We start from the raw sequence: 15,000 nt of genomic DNA on the forward strand, positions 1-15,000 counted from the left end.
AGGGCATCAAGCCTGGGCTTGTGGCTGTTCTGTGAGTGTTGGGGGGCTGAAATAGCATATATAAAGAACATCTTTATTCAAACAAAACTGAGCACAGTGTAACCATCCAATCACGTTGTTGAAAATACACAGCTCAACATAGCAGTGATAGAGAAACAGTCAATCAGAGTGCAACAGGGTTTAGGTCCTACAGGGATTAGGTCCTACAGGGTTATGTTCCTACAGGGTGGAGATTCCTTGATGGAGCAGTGTCACACCAGAGAGGATCTGAAGGCTGGTTGTGGTTCTGCCTCAGAGACGATGCAGGAATAGATCCAGATAGAGTAGAGGTAAATTAATTTCATGCACCACTTATTCCTCTACTTTGACCACTGTACCTCTCCATCAACATTCCTTGCCACTGTGTATGTGTGTGTGTGTGTGTGTGTGTGTTTGTGTGTGTGTGTGTGTGCTTGTGTGTGTGTGTGTGTGAGAGAGAGAGAGAGAGAGAGTGACAGAGAGAGATGAACGAGAGTAATGAGCTTAGGTCGGGAGGGCTGCAGTGATCTTCCCCACCACTAGAGGGAGCCACACATCTTCTCATGTTCAATAGTTCTGAGAGGATCTGACCCCCAGGTGAAGGATTAAGGGTTCAAACCATCGACCTGTAGGCGCCCTTGAGCAACACACCTAGAGAGAGAGAGAGAGAGAGAGAGAGAGAGAGAGAGAGAGAGAGAGAGAGAGAGAGGAGAAGAAGGAGTTGGTAAGGAGGAGCAGCAGGAGGTGGAGCTTCGTCCTCGGCCCCCTGAACCTGTTTCTGCTCGCTCGGAGGTCTTCACATTCCTCCCTGCTGCGGGGGGTGTCTGTAGGTCCGAGTGGGGCCCTCACTGAACCAGCTGTGTGTCTGTAACTCTGAGTAGGGGCCCTACGGGGCCCTCTCTACGGGGCCCTCCATGCTGACTGGTTCTTTGCATGCTGAGCTCATCGTGCACAGATTTCTCAGACATGCACGATCTTTGCCCCTCTGGGCCCCCTGTGGAGACCATGGGCGACCCTCTGATCACACCTGTAGAGGGGGGCCTGCTTCACCTCCAATAAGGAAAGAAAGCAAAGGAATTATAGATATTTGTAGAGAAATATGTACCAATATATGTAAGTATTGGGTTGAAAATTGAACAAGGAAACAGTTGGCAGGAAATGATCATCCTGCACACACACACACACACACACACACACACATACACACACACACACACACACACAAACACACACACAGACACACACGCGCACACACACACACACACACACAGACGCACAGACACACACACACACAGACGCACACACACACACATCACACACACATCACACACAGACGCACACGCACACACAGACGCACACACACACAGACTCACACACACGCACAACTTACAAGCACACACACAAACAGACACACACAAACATACTGAGAGTTACACAAAAATGTGCATTGATGACTAGTCAGTGGGTTAGCTAACACTTCATGCTGACACGCCTCTATGCCGCACACAGACACACTGACATCCTGAGTTGCATTTGTCACTTCTCTCCCCGGACGGCTCTCTGCAGCAGGTAGGAGAGCACATCTCTCAGCTCTGTTACTGTTTGTTCCTGTTGTAGGGCTGGGGACGGGTCTGTGCTCAGGGATCATGTTTGTGATGTTATTAGTGCTCTGGTTAGCTCCTTGGTTAGCAAGGTGTTCAGCCAAGGCTGTTAGCTTGTGGCTAAATGCAACAAGTTAGGAAGCAATAGAAAAACAAAAGAAAGTATGGACACATGAAGAGTGATGGAAGTATTGCTAATCTTTACTCTATTGTTTAAAAGCTCTCTGTCTAGCACACGGTAAAGACACACACACACAAACACACACAATCACACACACGCACACTGACACACATACACACAAACACACCACCACCACCACCACCACCACCACCACCTCCACCTCCAGCACAACAACACAAACCACCACCACCACCACGTGCTGCAGGAGCGACCACAGCTCCACTCGTGTGTAAATTACTCTGCTGCTGTGTCACCAAGGAGGGAGGGAGGGAGGGAGGGAGGGAAGGGGGAAGGAGAGTCTGTAGGAAAGAAGAGGGGGGTAGTCCTTTCTGCTGCAGGGGGATTAAAGCTGGAAGCTCCTTGGAACTATTTACATGTGAATGGCCTTGTGGGACTGCATCACACTGCCTCTCTCTCTCTCTCTCTCTCTCTCTCTCTCTCTCTCTCTCTCTGTCTCACAGTGTGTGTCCCTCTCTCTTTCTCTTGGGTTCCCTCTCAATCACATTCACACTTGAGACACATAGAGAGGCGCAGAGGAGGGAGAGAGGAGCGAGAGCTAGCATACACTGATATAAATGACAGAAAATAAATTGGGAGAGAGAGACTAGGCAGACTGTTAGCCCTGTCCACTACACCAGGGAGAATAACTAGAAACTGAGAACTGGAACTGGAATCGTTTCTACTTGATGAGCCTCCTTGTCCTCTCAGAGGTTCAGTGTTTCCTAAGGAGCAGAGAACTCAGCTTTTGTGAATGAGAGAAGGTAGGAATTCCTATTTTCTCCCCCCCCCCCCCCCCATCCGACCCAGATACCCCAGGCTGCTCCGCAGGCTGCGGGAGGGTCCCCCTCTAACAATGGGATGTGGAATGGTCCGGCAGGGGGGTTTGAGGGGGAGGGTCTCTCACACCACCAACAGCTTTCTACAGTCTACTGGGCATCATTTTCTATGCCGGGTTGTACGTTATGTGTTCCCGGCTATTGCTAGTCCTACTAGTGTGTTGTGTGTGTGTGTGTGTGTGTGTGTGTGTGTGTGTGTGTGTGTGTGTGTGTGTGTGTGTGTGTGTGCGTGTGTCCGTGGATGTATGTTTGTATGTATGTATGTATGTATGTATGTAAATATGTGTGTGTGTGTGTCTGTGTGTGTGTGTCTGTGTGTGTGTATGTATGTATGTATGTACGTGTGTGTGTGTGTGTGTCTGTGTGTGTTTATGTATGTATGTATGTACTTGTGTGTGTGTGCGTGCGTGTGTATGTATGTATGTATGTATGTATGTATGTAAATATGTGTGTGTGTGTCTGTGTGTGTGTGTGTCCGTGTGTGTATGTATGTATGTATGTACATGTGTGTGTGTGTGTGTGTGTGTGTGTGCGTGTCTGTGTGTGTGTATGTATGTATGCATGTACGTGTGTGTGTGTGTGTGCGTGCGTGTGTATGTGTGTGTGCGTGTATATGTGTGTGTGTCTGTGTGTGTGTATGTATGTATGTATGTATGTACGTGTGTGTGTGTGTGTGTCTGTGTGTGTGTGTGTGTGTGTCTGTGTGTGTGTATGTATGTATGTACGTGTGTGTGTGTGTGTGTGTATGTGTGTATGTATGTACGTGTGTGTGTGTGCGTGTGTGTGTATGTATGTATGTATGTACGTGTGTGTGTGTCTGTGTGTCTGTGTGTATATATGTATGTATGTACGTGTGTGTGTGTGTGCGTGCGTGTGTATGTGTGTGTGAGTGCTTCTGGGCTCCCATGCTCTCTCTTTGACACTAAAATGGCAGCGTCTCAGCGTGGTCGTGTTGTTGTGTCACATGGTGTTCAGGGCGGTCATTCTGGGTTCCTACTTCCCCCTGCAGAACAGGAAGTCAGATCAGACTGTCTGCCTCTTCTCTAAAGTAGTCATCAGATCCTCTGGACGTTCTGAACTCTCCCTTCCTATTTTGATTCATTGTGCAGAATCTGCTGATTACCTTATGTGGAGTTTGGTGAATGTAATATCTAGTGATGTGTGTGCAGGTCTTTGATGTTAGAGGGCTGTGTGTAGGAGAGGTGTTAGTGTATGTAGGATTCAGATTGTAGTGTTCAGAATAAGGTTAGAACCAGAGGTGCTAGTGAAGACATGAGACGAGTACTCCATCATTTCACATATATATTTATATATATATATATGGGAATATATATTCAAATGTATATTATGGCAACACAAAAAAGTCAAAATACCAGACAGAAAAGAGGGATATAATGTATAAAAAACATAAAATGGGAGTCTTGAGAACACTAGGTAGTATATAAAATAGTATATATTAATATACTAATATAGATATACTAATACTTATATTCATATGTATGAAATAACCGTCTGCACGGCGCTGGAGGAATTTAAAACAAGGTTCTGTTGAGGTTCTGCTGAGGTTCTGCATTCTACGTACACATAATAAGGAGGTTCTGCTTAGGTTCTGCTGTGGTTCTGCTGCGCTTTGCATACACATGATAAGGAGGTTTTGCTGAGGTTCTGCGTCCACACGATAAGGATGTTCTGCTGCGTCTTCCAGAGTGGAGTTTTTGAGAACGATGACGGCACGCTGAAGTAGATAGATGCTGTACGCAGGCCGTGGTTTTCCTCAGTGTTTTGTGCATATTTGAGCGCAAAGCACCGCCCCCCACTGGCCTGGCATGCTCACTACAGCCGCTTCACTCGTTGCATCTCCGTGTGGACGAGGATACTTAAAGACAGGCAGACTTCAGATCCAGGTGGACGGTCTGAGTCCTGATGTGGATCAACCAATGGGTTCCCAGGACTGGGAATCCAGTGGAAGCAAATAACTGTTCAGTCCCAAAGAGGGCGCTGTCCTGTACTCAATATTAGTCCATTTGCATCAACTATGTTCAAAGATTGGTCGCTTTCCTTTAACAACCATCCTCAACTTACACGCTAAACCACATACAAAAGAAGAAAACTTTAATATGTTAGCGCTATATTTACAGAATCACAATACATATCGTTTCGGGTCTCAATTTATCTCTTAAAGGTCCCATGGCATGCTGCTTTATGGATGCTTTAATATAGATATTAGTAGGCCCCAAACACAGTATTTGAAGACGTTTCTCGAAATTCAGCTGTGGTGCAGAATTACAGCCACTACGAGCCAGTCGCACATTGAGCTTTCCCCAAATGCGCCGTTTTGGTGTCTGTAGCTTTCATGCAAATGAGGAGGAGAGAGGCGGGTCAAGGAGGAGGGTGGGGGTGTGGCACTGAGCAGCTTGCAGCCACGGTACCGTGCGCTCTGTTTACAGTGGATGTATCGCAATGGCGAGGCACACAAAGCCTTTAGCCGTGTTCTGCAAATATTCGAGAACACACGGGAGTCCTGGAGCTCTATATCTAAATAATATCATATTATACATAGATATCTATATCATATAATATATATCATCACGGCCAAAAGCTGTGTGAGCCTCCAGACGATATTATGAATCTCAAACGACCACGTCGGGTTCTCCGGCGTCTCTGGTTCTTCCACGTCCACATCAACAGCCCGCTGTTGCCTCCCGCCGGAGCCTCGCTGCCGAGGGACCGCCGCCTCGGCAGCGGTCAGCGCTTAGGCACCACCGCCTCCTGAAGCGCCGAGGCGGTGGTCCCTCGGCAGCCGAGAGCGGGGCTCAAGCGGGAGACATTCGCGGCCAACAATCCCTTTCTCCTTAATGTCGTGGTTTATGTTCAGGGAGTTAAAGCCAAAGTTCCTTTCCCCCAATTCCTTCTCAACCATGGCTGAGATAACCCCCACTACGAGTCTCATTATGGAAATACCAGAGATGAGAGTCCGACGTGTTATACGCCATAACACCAACAGCAGAACGGTTATCCAAATAACAAGGAAGTGTACAACACTTGCGTTACAGTCCTGGAGGTCTATATCTAAATAATATCATATAATACATAGATATCTATACTATACAATACATATTATCACGGCCAAAAGCTGTGTGCGCCTCCAGACGATTTTATGAATCACAAACTAAGTGAAAAAATAAGTGCTCGTTTTACACCGAACCTAGGGGGACCATAGGCAGGCTAGGGGAACTCATATTTATGTTATAAAACCTCATAAAGTGAGATTTTCATGCCATGGGACCTTTAATTCTGTAAAATAAGGTCCCTGTTGAATCCTTACCCGAGCACATCAACATTTACTGAACACATTTACTGAACCGTTTCTCTGATTCACCAGACTCTGACTCAGGTCATCTCACCAACAGCACACTTGTGAGGTTCTACTTGAAGTCTTGATCTTTGTGATTTATTGATGGATGTTATCATAATCAGGCCACATTCCTATCACCAATAGTCCCCCTGCTACAGCACACACACTCTGTAACTCATAGAACTCTGAACCAGCTCGTCACAGGCAAGGGGCTGGACCTACACGTGTCCTAGGACCAATGCAACCACCAAACTGGAGAGGTGCATCTCTCTCTCTCTCTCGCTCTCTCTCTCGCTCTCACTCTTGCCCTCTCCCGCTCTCTCGCTCTCACTCTCGCTCTGTTTCTCTGTGTATCTCCATGTCTCTCGCCCTGTGTTCCGAGAGGACCGGTGGCTTGACGAGGATTAGTCGTGATCTGGGGGTGGAAGGGCAGGATATTTATAGCTCATTAAATTATGTGAGCTAGGGATGGCCAATAGCCTCTGCCGCATTGTGTGTGTGTGTGTGTGTGTGTGTGTGTGTGTGTGTGTGTTTGTGTGTGTGTGTGTGTGTGTGTGTGTGTGTGTGTGTGTGTGTGTGTGTGTGTGTGTTTGTGTGTGTGTGTATGTGTGTGTGTGTGTGTGTGTGTGTGTGTGTGTGTGTGTGTGTATGTGTGGTGGATTAAAGACACCAGGACATCTTTTTCTGAGTCATCTTCTCAGTGTTGGACAGCAGCTTTCTCTCTCATGTCCTACAGAGAGGTCTTCATACTGCTGATGATGGCTGTGTTTCTACAGGTGTGTCTGCTTGCACACTTTGTGTGTTTGCATGTGTGTGTCTGTGTGTGCAGCTTTTCATTCTCAGGGGAACAGCCGCCAACCAATCCTCTTAAAGCGTTGAGCCGGCTAGCAGACACACACAAATGTACGTTTGACTAAAGATTTGACTTCAGATGTTGGTTCACACGTGTACCTGTTCAAACAGACACCTGTTGGTTCAAACAGACATGGGGCCCTATCTTGCATCCGGCACAAATGACTTTCTACACTGTGTCATTGCTAGTTTGCAACTGGCGCAGACCGTTCTTTTCCCTCCACCGCCACGCGTTGGTAAATTAGGGAATGATCTTGCGCCCCAAGGGGCGGTTCGGCGAAAGGAGGAGGCGTGTTCTGGCGCAAACGTTCCCTGGTGCTATTTTGCAGTTTCAGATAACAATTGTGCCACAAACCAGGAACTACCTGGTTTAAAGTCAGTGGCGCGTTGTTCAGATGCGTTGTTCAGATGCTATAATAAGTTGTACTTTTAAATCAATGCATCTGCAAACACCGTACAGCAAACACATATTTTCTTGACACAGACATCGTGTACAAGCCCATAACTTTTAGGATTGAGTATTTGATCGTGAGAAAACATTGTTTTACCGCGAGTGAGTGTTGATTGTTGGTTGATTGAAGGAATGAATGATTGCGGGCGCGCGTGTGTGTATGTGTAAAATAATTAATGAATGCAGGCGTGTGTGTGTGCGTCCATCTGTTTAAACACACACAAACTAAACACGTAACGCATAATACAGTCCATGGCAATGCATATTAACGGGGGGACACATGCATATTAGGAACACAAATCGATAACGATAATGCATACAATACTGATAAGAAACGATGTTTGTTAATGTATTGCGTGTATCATTAAATAGAACCACAGTTACCGCATATCATTTGTGTGTTAAGTTTTCTTTACCGAAATTTGTTTGAGGACTTAGTATTTCTGAAGTTGTGGATGAAAACACTATTCCATGTGTGAATTAGGCCATATTATTTGGCCATAAACTAAGCCATTTGAAGTTTGAAATTCATGTGGTCATGCATCTGTCTCATGGAGACTGCAGACGCGCTGTCAAAATATCAACTTGTCAGATTCAAATGCACTCATGGCTCTTAAAGAGGATGGGAGCTGGCACTCTCATTGATTTATTGCACGTTACGCCCAAACCACACCTACGGGTAATTAGGCTACTTAAGAACGAGAGTCATTTATGCGCCGGTAAAATAGCAACATTGCCATAGAACCGCCCACAAAGCTACTTGCACTTGGCGCTTCTCACTTGCGTTTCCGACCGTTAAAATAGGGTCCATGGTAAGGAGCCTCTTTATTCATCACAAAAACAGTTGTGATAACAGTGATATAGTGGAAGATAAAATATAATCTGTCACAAGTACATAGAGTAGAAAGAAGCTTCCATATACAATAGAAAATAAAACATGTTAAAAAATAAGTAATATTTTAGGAATTTATTTTGAGCAAGAATGAGACAGAAGAGAGGGCGAGACATAGTGATGCTTATATATAATATATGATGCTTCTCTTGCTCTGTAAGGGGTTGGTCTGTTCCTTTGAGAACCCTGTGGCCACACGTCTATCTCAAGATGTGAATCAGCTTTTTCTTCCCCTGACCCCTCTGGCGGTGGAGATGCCCATGGTGTCCCACCGCTCCCTAAGCTGTTCCTTGGTTTGGTCCAACCAAGTAAGCCAATACAAATGGCCTTCCTCCAACAGAACCAATGACATGTTTAGCTGGAGGACGTCACTGAGCAGGCTCATGGCCTGGAGGATGATGTGTGAAGAGAGCGGCCAGCTCGAAGTGTGATCGTTTTGAGTCCTGAAAGCATGGCCCCATTTCAAGTCACAAGAGTGAGTGTAGGAGGGTGCTTGTGTTTCATCTCATCTCCACCTCATCTCCACACACGGTCAACATAGCCTCATTCCTGTAATCGCTACCGCTCAGACCCATAGCATTCAGGAGCATCTCATACAATGTGAGGCTCTTGCTTATTGTCATTAGGGAGTTCATTTCAAAGTAGAATGGGTTTGACTGTTCAGTAGAGGAATGAAAGTGATTTGTGTTTAAGAGTCAAAGTGAGCGAAGAGGAGAGAGCATCAGACCAGTCGAAAAAATCCATCATCTTCTCTCCCTGGTCTCAGACAGGCTGAAGGTGGAGGAGAGTGAGAGGACGGAGGCCCCTGCACTGATGGAGGAGAGTGAGAGGACGGAGAAGACTACCAAAGCACCTTCCTCCTTATCAGAGGAGGAGCAGGAAGTACAACAGCGAGGAGAGCTGGCGCTGCAGACGGTGGGGTCGGAGGGACAGCCAGCGGTCGGAGCCCTCCCCGCGCAGGAACCCGCCCGCCCCCAGGGCGAGCAAGAGGAGCAGGAGGAGCTGGGCCGCTCTCCGGACCCCAGGATGGAGGGGCAGAAGGAGGCGGTGGCCGAGGGGCGGACGGAGACGAGGAGGCCCCCCTCCGGAGGCCCCCAGGGGGGCATCATCAGGGGTCCCGACCTCTTGGGCTACGTGGGCATCGAGGCCGTGCTGGACCAGATGCGCCGCAAGACCATGAAGGCCGGCTTTGAGTTCAACATCATGGTGGTCGGTGAGTCGCACACTCTGACACACAACCAGACAAACACCAGGTCACCCAGGAGCTGACACACAACCATACACACACCAGGTCACCCAGGAGCTGACACACAACCAGACACACACCAGGTCACCCAGGAGCTGACACACAACCAGACACACACCAGGTCACAGAGGAGCCGACACACAACCAGACACACACCAGGTCACCCAGGAGCTGACACACAACCAGACACACACCAGGTCACCCAGGAGCTGACACACAACCAGACACACACCAGGTCACAGAGGAGCCGACACACAACCAGACACACACCAGGTCACCCAGGAGCTGACACACAACCAGACACACACCAGGTCACCCAGGAGCTGACACACAACCAGACACACACCAGGTCACCCAGGAGCCGACACACAACCAGACACACACCAGGTCACCCAGGAGCTGACACACAACCAGACACACACCAGGTCACAGAGGAGCCGACACACAACCAGACACACACCAGGTCACCCAGGAGCTGACACACAACCAGACACACACCAGGTCACCCAGGAGCTGACACACAACCAGACACACACCAGGTCACAGAGGAGCCGACACACAACCAGACACACACCAGGTCACCCAGGAGCTGACACACAACCAGACACACACCAGGTCACCCAGGAGCTGACACACAACCAGACACACACCAGGTCACCCAGGAGCTGACACACAACCAGACACACACCAGGTCACCCAGGAGCTGACACACAACCAGACACACACCAGGTCACAGAGGAGCCGACACACAACCAGAAACACACCAGGTCACCCAGGAGCTGACACACAACCAGACACACACCAGGTCACAGAGGAGCCGACACACAACCAGACACACACCAGGTCACCCAGGAGCTGACACACAACCAGACACACACCAGGTCACCCAGGAGCTGACACACAACCAGACACACACCAGGTCACCCAGGAGCTGACACACAACCAGACACACACCAGGTCACAGAGGAGCCGACACACAACCAGACACACACCAGGTCACCCAGGAGCTGACACACAACCAGACACACACCAGGTCACCCAGGAGCTGACACACAACCAGACACACACCAGGTCACAGAGGAGCCGACACACAACCAGAAACACACCAGGTCACCCAGGAGCTGACACACAACCAGACACACACCAGGTCACAGAGGAGCCGACACACAACCAGACACACACCAGGTCACCCAGGAGCTGACACACAACCAGACACACACCAGGTCACCCAGGAGCTGACACACAACCAGACACACACCAGGTCACCCAGGAGCTGACACACAACCAGACACACACCAGGTCACAGAGGAGCCGACACACAACCAGACACACACCAGGTCACCCAGGAGCTGACACACAACCAGACACACACCAGGTCACCCAGGAGCTGACACACAACCAAACACACACCAGGTCACCCAGGAGCTGACATAATGATAGGCTACCAATCATTATATGAAGGGTACCTATATGATAGGGTACCTACCCACGATTTTTTTAAATTTAAAAAGCAGTTTGTTTAAACACTTATTTAGCAATTAACTTAATGTAACATTTAATAAAAAATTATTTGGAACACTGAACGGATTTGAACAGAAAGAATACTATTAAAGTATAGCAAAATGAATAAATAAATAACCAAAGATTGCAGTTGGAGGATGCTTGCAGGTAGGCAAAAACCCTCAACTAGTTTTGTGGTTTAGGATTATGTATTTGAAAATATTAATGTCAAATAAATAATAGTAATTTGAATAGTTTGGTAGCACTAACCAGCGTTCCCGCTAGAAAAATCGGTGCCGGTCAAAGTGACCTGCATAGGTTTTGTTTTCGGTCAAATATCCCATTATTGCTTCTTATTAGCCTATGTAGCTTAAATAATGACATAATCAGGCCGTATAGAATGCAACATGTTTAAAAGCTTAACTTTCAAATAGATGGGAAAAAACATAAACGTCTGATTCGCAATAACGAGGCATAGTGTTACGAGTAGCGTATGTGTGTGCGCGAGAATGGCAGTGTGTGTGAGTGTGTGTGTGTGGGGGAGGGACGTCAACGAGTGAGTTGACGAGCGAGGAGAGCGAGTGTGTGTGTGTGTGTGTCTAATAAAGAAACAAACGAGTCCAGTAGAATAAAGTACCCAGCCTGTCAATAATCGGTGGCCGCTTCATTCCGACCTTTAAGCAGACCAACTACCGGTCAAAGCACACAAAACACTAGAGACAGGGATCACACAAACTATTTTTGCGCGCTTGGCCCACTCTGGATAAATGTCGTTCATATCGCATATAAGGACTTCGCAGGCTGTGGAGAAATGCAATCCTCCGTAGCCATGGAGCGCTGTCATCACAGCGAGGGCATTTCGTCGCAGACTTAGGGCATCGATAAGAGGAGCGGTGTCAGCAAACTATTATTTAGACAGATTATTAGCAAATTTCAATCCGACAATTTGACCAGAGAGATACAATTTATTCTTACATTTAATTTTTCTATTACCGGACAATGGAAACCCTGGCACTAACAGCTCATATCACGTGGCTGGATCTGTACTCGAGGATAATGGCATTAAGAAAGGGCGTGTCGCGCTTCTGACAGTTTCGTGGCTTTGAGTGTCGCGATTTCGGTTTCGATACGTATATCGTTACAGCCCTAGTACCTATCATAATGATAGGCTACCTATCATTATATAATAGGGTAACTATATGATAGGGTATCTATCATAATGGAAAGGATCCCTACAGAGAAATTGAAACATCCCAAACTCACTTTACACTGTAGTCTTTTCCCCAAAGTGCACAAACACACTCCAGCAAGCATGCAATCAGGACGACATGCTTGTGAGTGTTAGAGCGTTTGTGTGTGTGGAGCTGTGGGCGTCTGATGGCTGCTACAGGACATTCAGACTCCCTCCTCCCACAGTGAAGCCAACACCTCACACCACACTCAGCCCACTCTGCCCTCAGCACCTCATACTGAACCAGAGGACATCAGCCAGTCAGCACGCAGCAACACAGGGCTTTATCAAGTGATCTTCATCATATTCCCAGAGCACAACTGTAGCTGATGCAAACATATGCATATGCATGTAAACACTGCATAAGAGGAAGCAGTCGTTTAAAGGGAGGAAGTGGTAGCACACACACACACACAGTCATACACACACACCCACTCTTATTTCCTGAATTGCTTCCAGTGATCCAACACCCTTGGGAGAAGATATGAAACAATAACTGACAATTCATGCCAGAATTTTTCAAATCGTTCCTCAAGGTCTCCATGTTAAGTTTTGTATGTTGCTGACCAATGTTGGGTCATGGGTCATCAGCTCATTTAAAGGGTTAGGCTTGTTGGATGCCCCCCCCCAAAAAATCTGAAACCACCATCCAGAGTGGAAAACTTGAATACGCTCCCCGCAGCGTTTCCGTCTACACTGCCAAGACGCAAAACTCTGCTCAGATCTGCTCACGTCGCGTACGCGTTTACGTCACATACAGCGCCAGTACAGGGAAATAAACAAACATGATACAACATGTTTGGAAATAATGCGACGGTCCAACGCATTATTTCCATGCGTTGGACCGTCAAGCTGCTCTGGCAGCTATAATAAACTTACAGGAGTCTTTCCACGAAATGTACAGGATATGTACAGATAGTATTACTGAACAGAGAAGGATGTGTAATTATGTTTTGGTTTTCGCGGCGCAGATAAGAGAAGAAGGACGATTCTACACATGCGCTCAGACATGGTGGTGTTGTGTGATGGTGTATCACAGCACCACCTAGCCGCCTGACATGCATACCCAATCGAAATCCACACACTTTTGCGTCACTGTATGCACGCAGATTTCCTCCCGAAAACGTTCGTCTTAACGCGGAATAAAATGTGAAGACGCGACGCCACTTTTCCGTCTGCTGTTCAGACCGTCATCATGTAAACGTAGCCTCAAATTCAAATTATTGTTGTTGTTCTAATCATAAGTCATGTGTTATCGGTGCAGGTCAGAGTGGCCTGGGGAAGTCCACCTTGGTCAACACGCTGTTCAAGTCCAAAGTCAGCCGCAAGTCCTGCTCTCCAAACTATGAAGAGAAGATCTCCAAGACAGTCCACCTGCAGTCGGTCAGCCATGGTGAGTCAGACTCTACAGACCCTAAGGACTTGACAGGAAATACTGACGCTACAGACTCTACAGGAGCTACTGACACTACTGACACTACAGACCCTCCAGACTCTACAGGAGCTACAGACCCTACAGACTACACAGTAGCTACTGACACTACAGACTCTACAAAAGCTACTGATGCTACAGACACTACAGACTCTACAGACCCTACAGACACCTCTACAGACTCTACAGACCCTACAGACTCTACAGACCCTAAAGACCCTACAGGAGCTACTGACGCTACAGACACTACAGACCAGACTTTACACTACAGACCTTACAGACAATACAGACTCTACAGACCCTACTGATACTACATACCCTATAGACCTACAGACAGACCTACAGAAAGACCTACCTGCATGCAGACAGACCTACAAACAGACCTACAGACAGACCTATACACAGACCTACAGACAGACAGACCTACAGACAGATAGACCTACAGACAGAACTGCACACAGACAGACCTACAGACAGACTTATAGGGCCCTATTTTAACTGTCTGTAACGCAAGTGAGAAGCGCCAAGCGCAAGTAGCTTTGTGGGCGGTTCTATGGCAATGTTGCTATTATACCGGCGCATAAATGACTCTTGTGCCCGACGCAAATCTAAAAAGGGTTGGTCTTAAGTAGCCTAATTACCCGTAGGTGTGGTTTTGGCGTAACGTGCAATAAACCAATGAGAGTGCATCTCCCAACCCCTTTAAGAGCCATGAACGCATTTGAACTGACGAGTTGATATTTTGACAGCGTGTTTGCAGTCTCCGATGAGACAGATGGATGACCACATCAATTTCAAACTTCAAATGGCTCAGTTTATGGCCAAATAATATGGCCTAATTCACACATGGAATAGTGTTTTCATCCACAACTTCAGAAATACTAAGTCCTCAAACAAATTTCGGTAAAGAAAACTTAACACACACATGATATGCGGTAACTGTGGTTCTATTTAATGATATACGCAATACATTAACAAACATCGTTTCTTGCCAGTATTATATGCATTATCGTTATCAACTTGTGTTCCTAATATGCATGTGTCCCCCCGTTAATAAACATTGCCATGGACTGTATTATGCGTTATGTGTTAAGTTTGCGTGTGCTTAAACAGATGGATGCACACACGCAGGCCCGCATTCATTAATTATTTTACACATACACACACGCGTGCCCGCATTCATTCATTCTTTTTAACACTCACTCGCGGTAAAACAATGTTTTCCCACGATCAAATACTCAATCCTAAAAGTTATGGGCTTGTACACGATGTCTGTGTTAAGAAAATATGTGTTTGCTGTACGGTGTTTGCAGATGCATTGATTTAAAAGTATAACTTATTATCGCTGTATCAGCTGTTCTTTCCCAAATAATTTACCAAGAATGTGTGGCTAGGTAGATGAGAG

The 15,000-nt window shown here is 47.0% G+C and overlaps 1 protein-coding gene across 2 annotated transcripts in view; it reads left to right on the forward strand.

The window, feature by feature from the left end:
• Positions 1-15,000, forward strand: part of septin12 (septin 12) — a 46,107-nt gene that overhangs the window by 22,667 nt on the left and 8,440 nt on the right. For both annotated transcript variants that reach the window (XM_079745853.1, XM_079745852.1), the window contains 2 exons: positions 8,953-9,399; positions 13,428-13,556. In XM_079745853.1, coding sequence (XP_079601979.1) covers positions 8,953-9,399; positions 13,428-13,556 — 576 coding nt within the window. The remainder of the gene's footprint in view (positions 1-8,952; positions 9,400-13,427; positions 13,557-15,000) is intronic.

This window comes from Pollachius pollachius, assembly GCF_949987615.1.
Source record: "Pollachius pollachius genome assembly, chromosome: 11".
NCBI classification, from domain to species: Eukaryota; Metazoa; Chordata; class Actinopteri; order Gadiformes; family Gadidae; genus Pollachius; species Pollachius pollachius.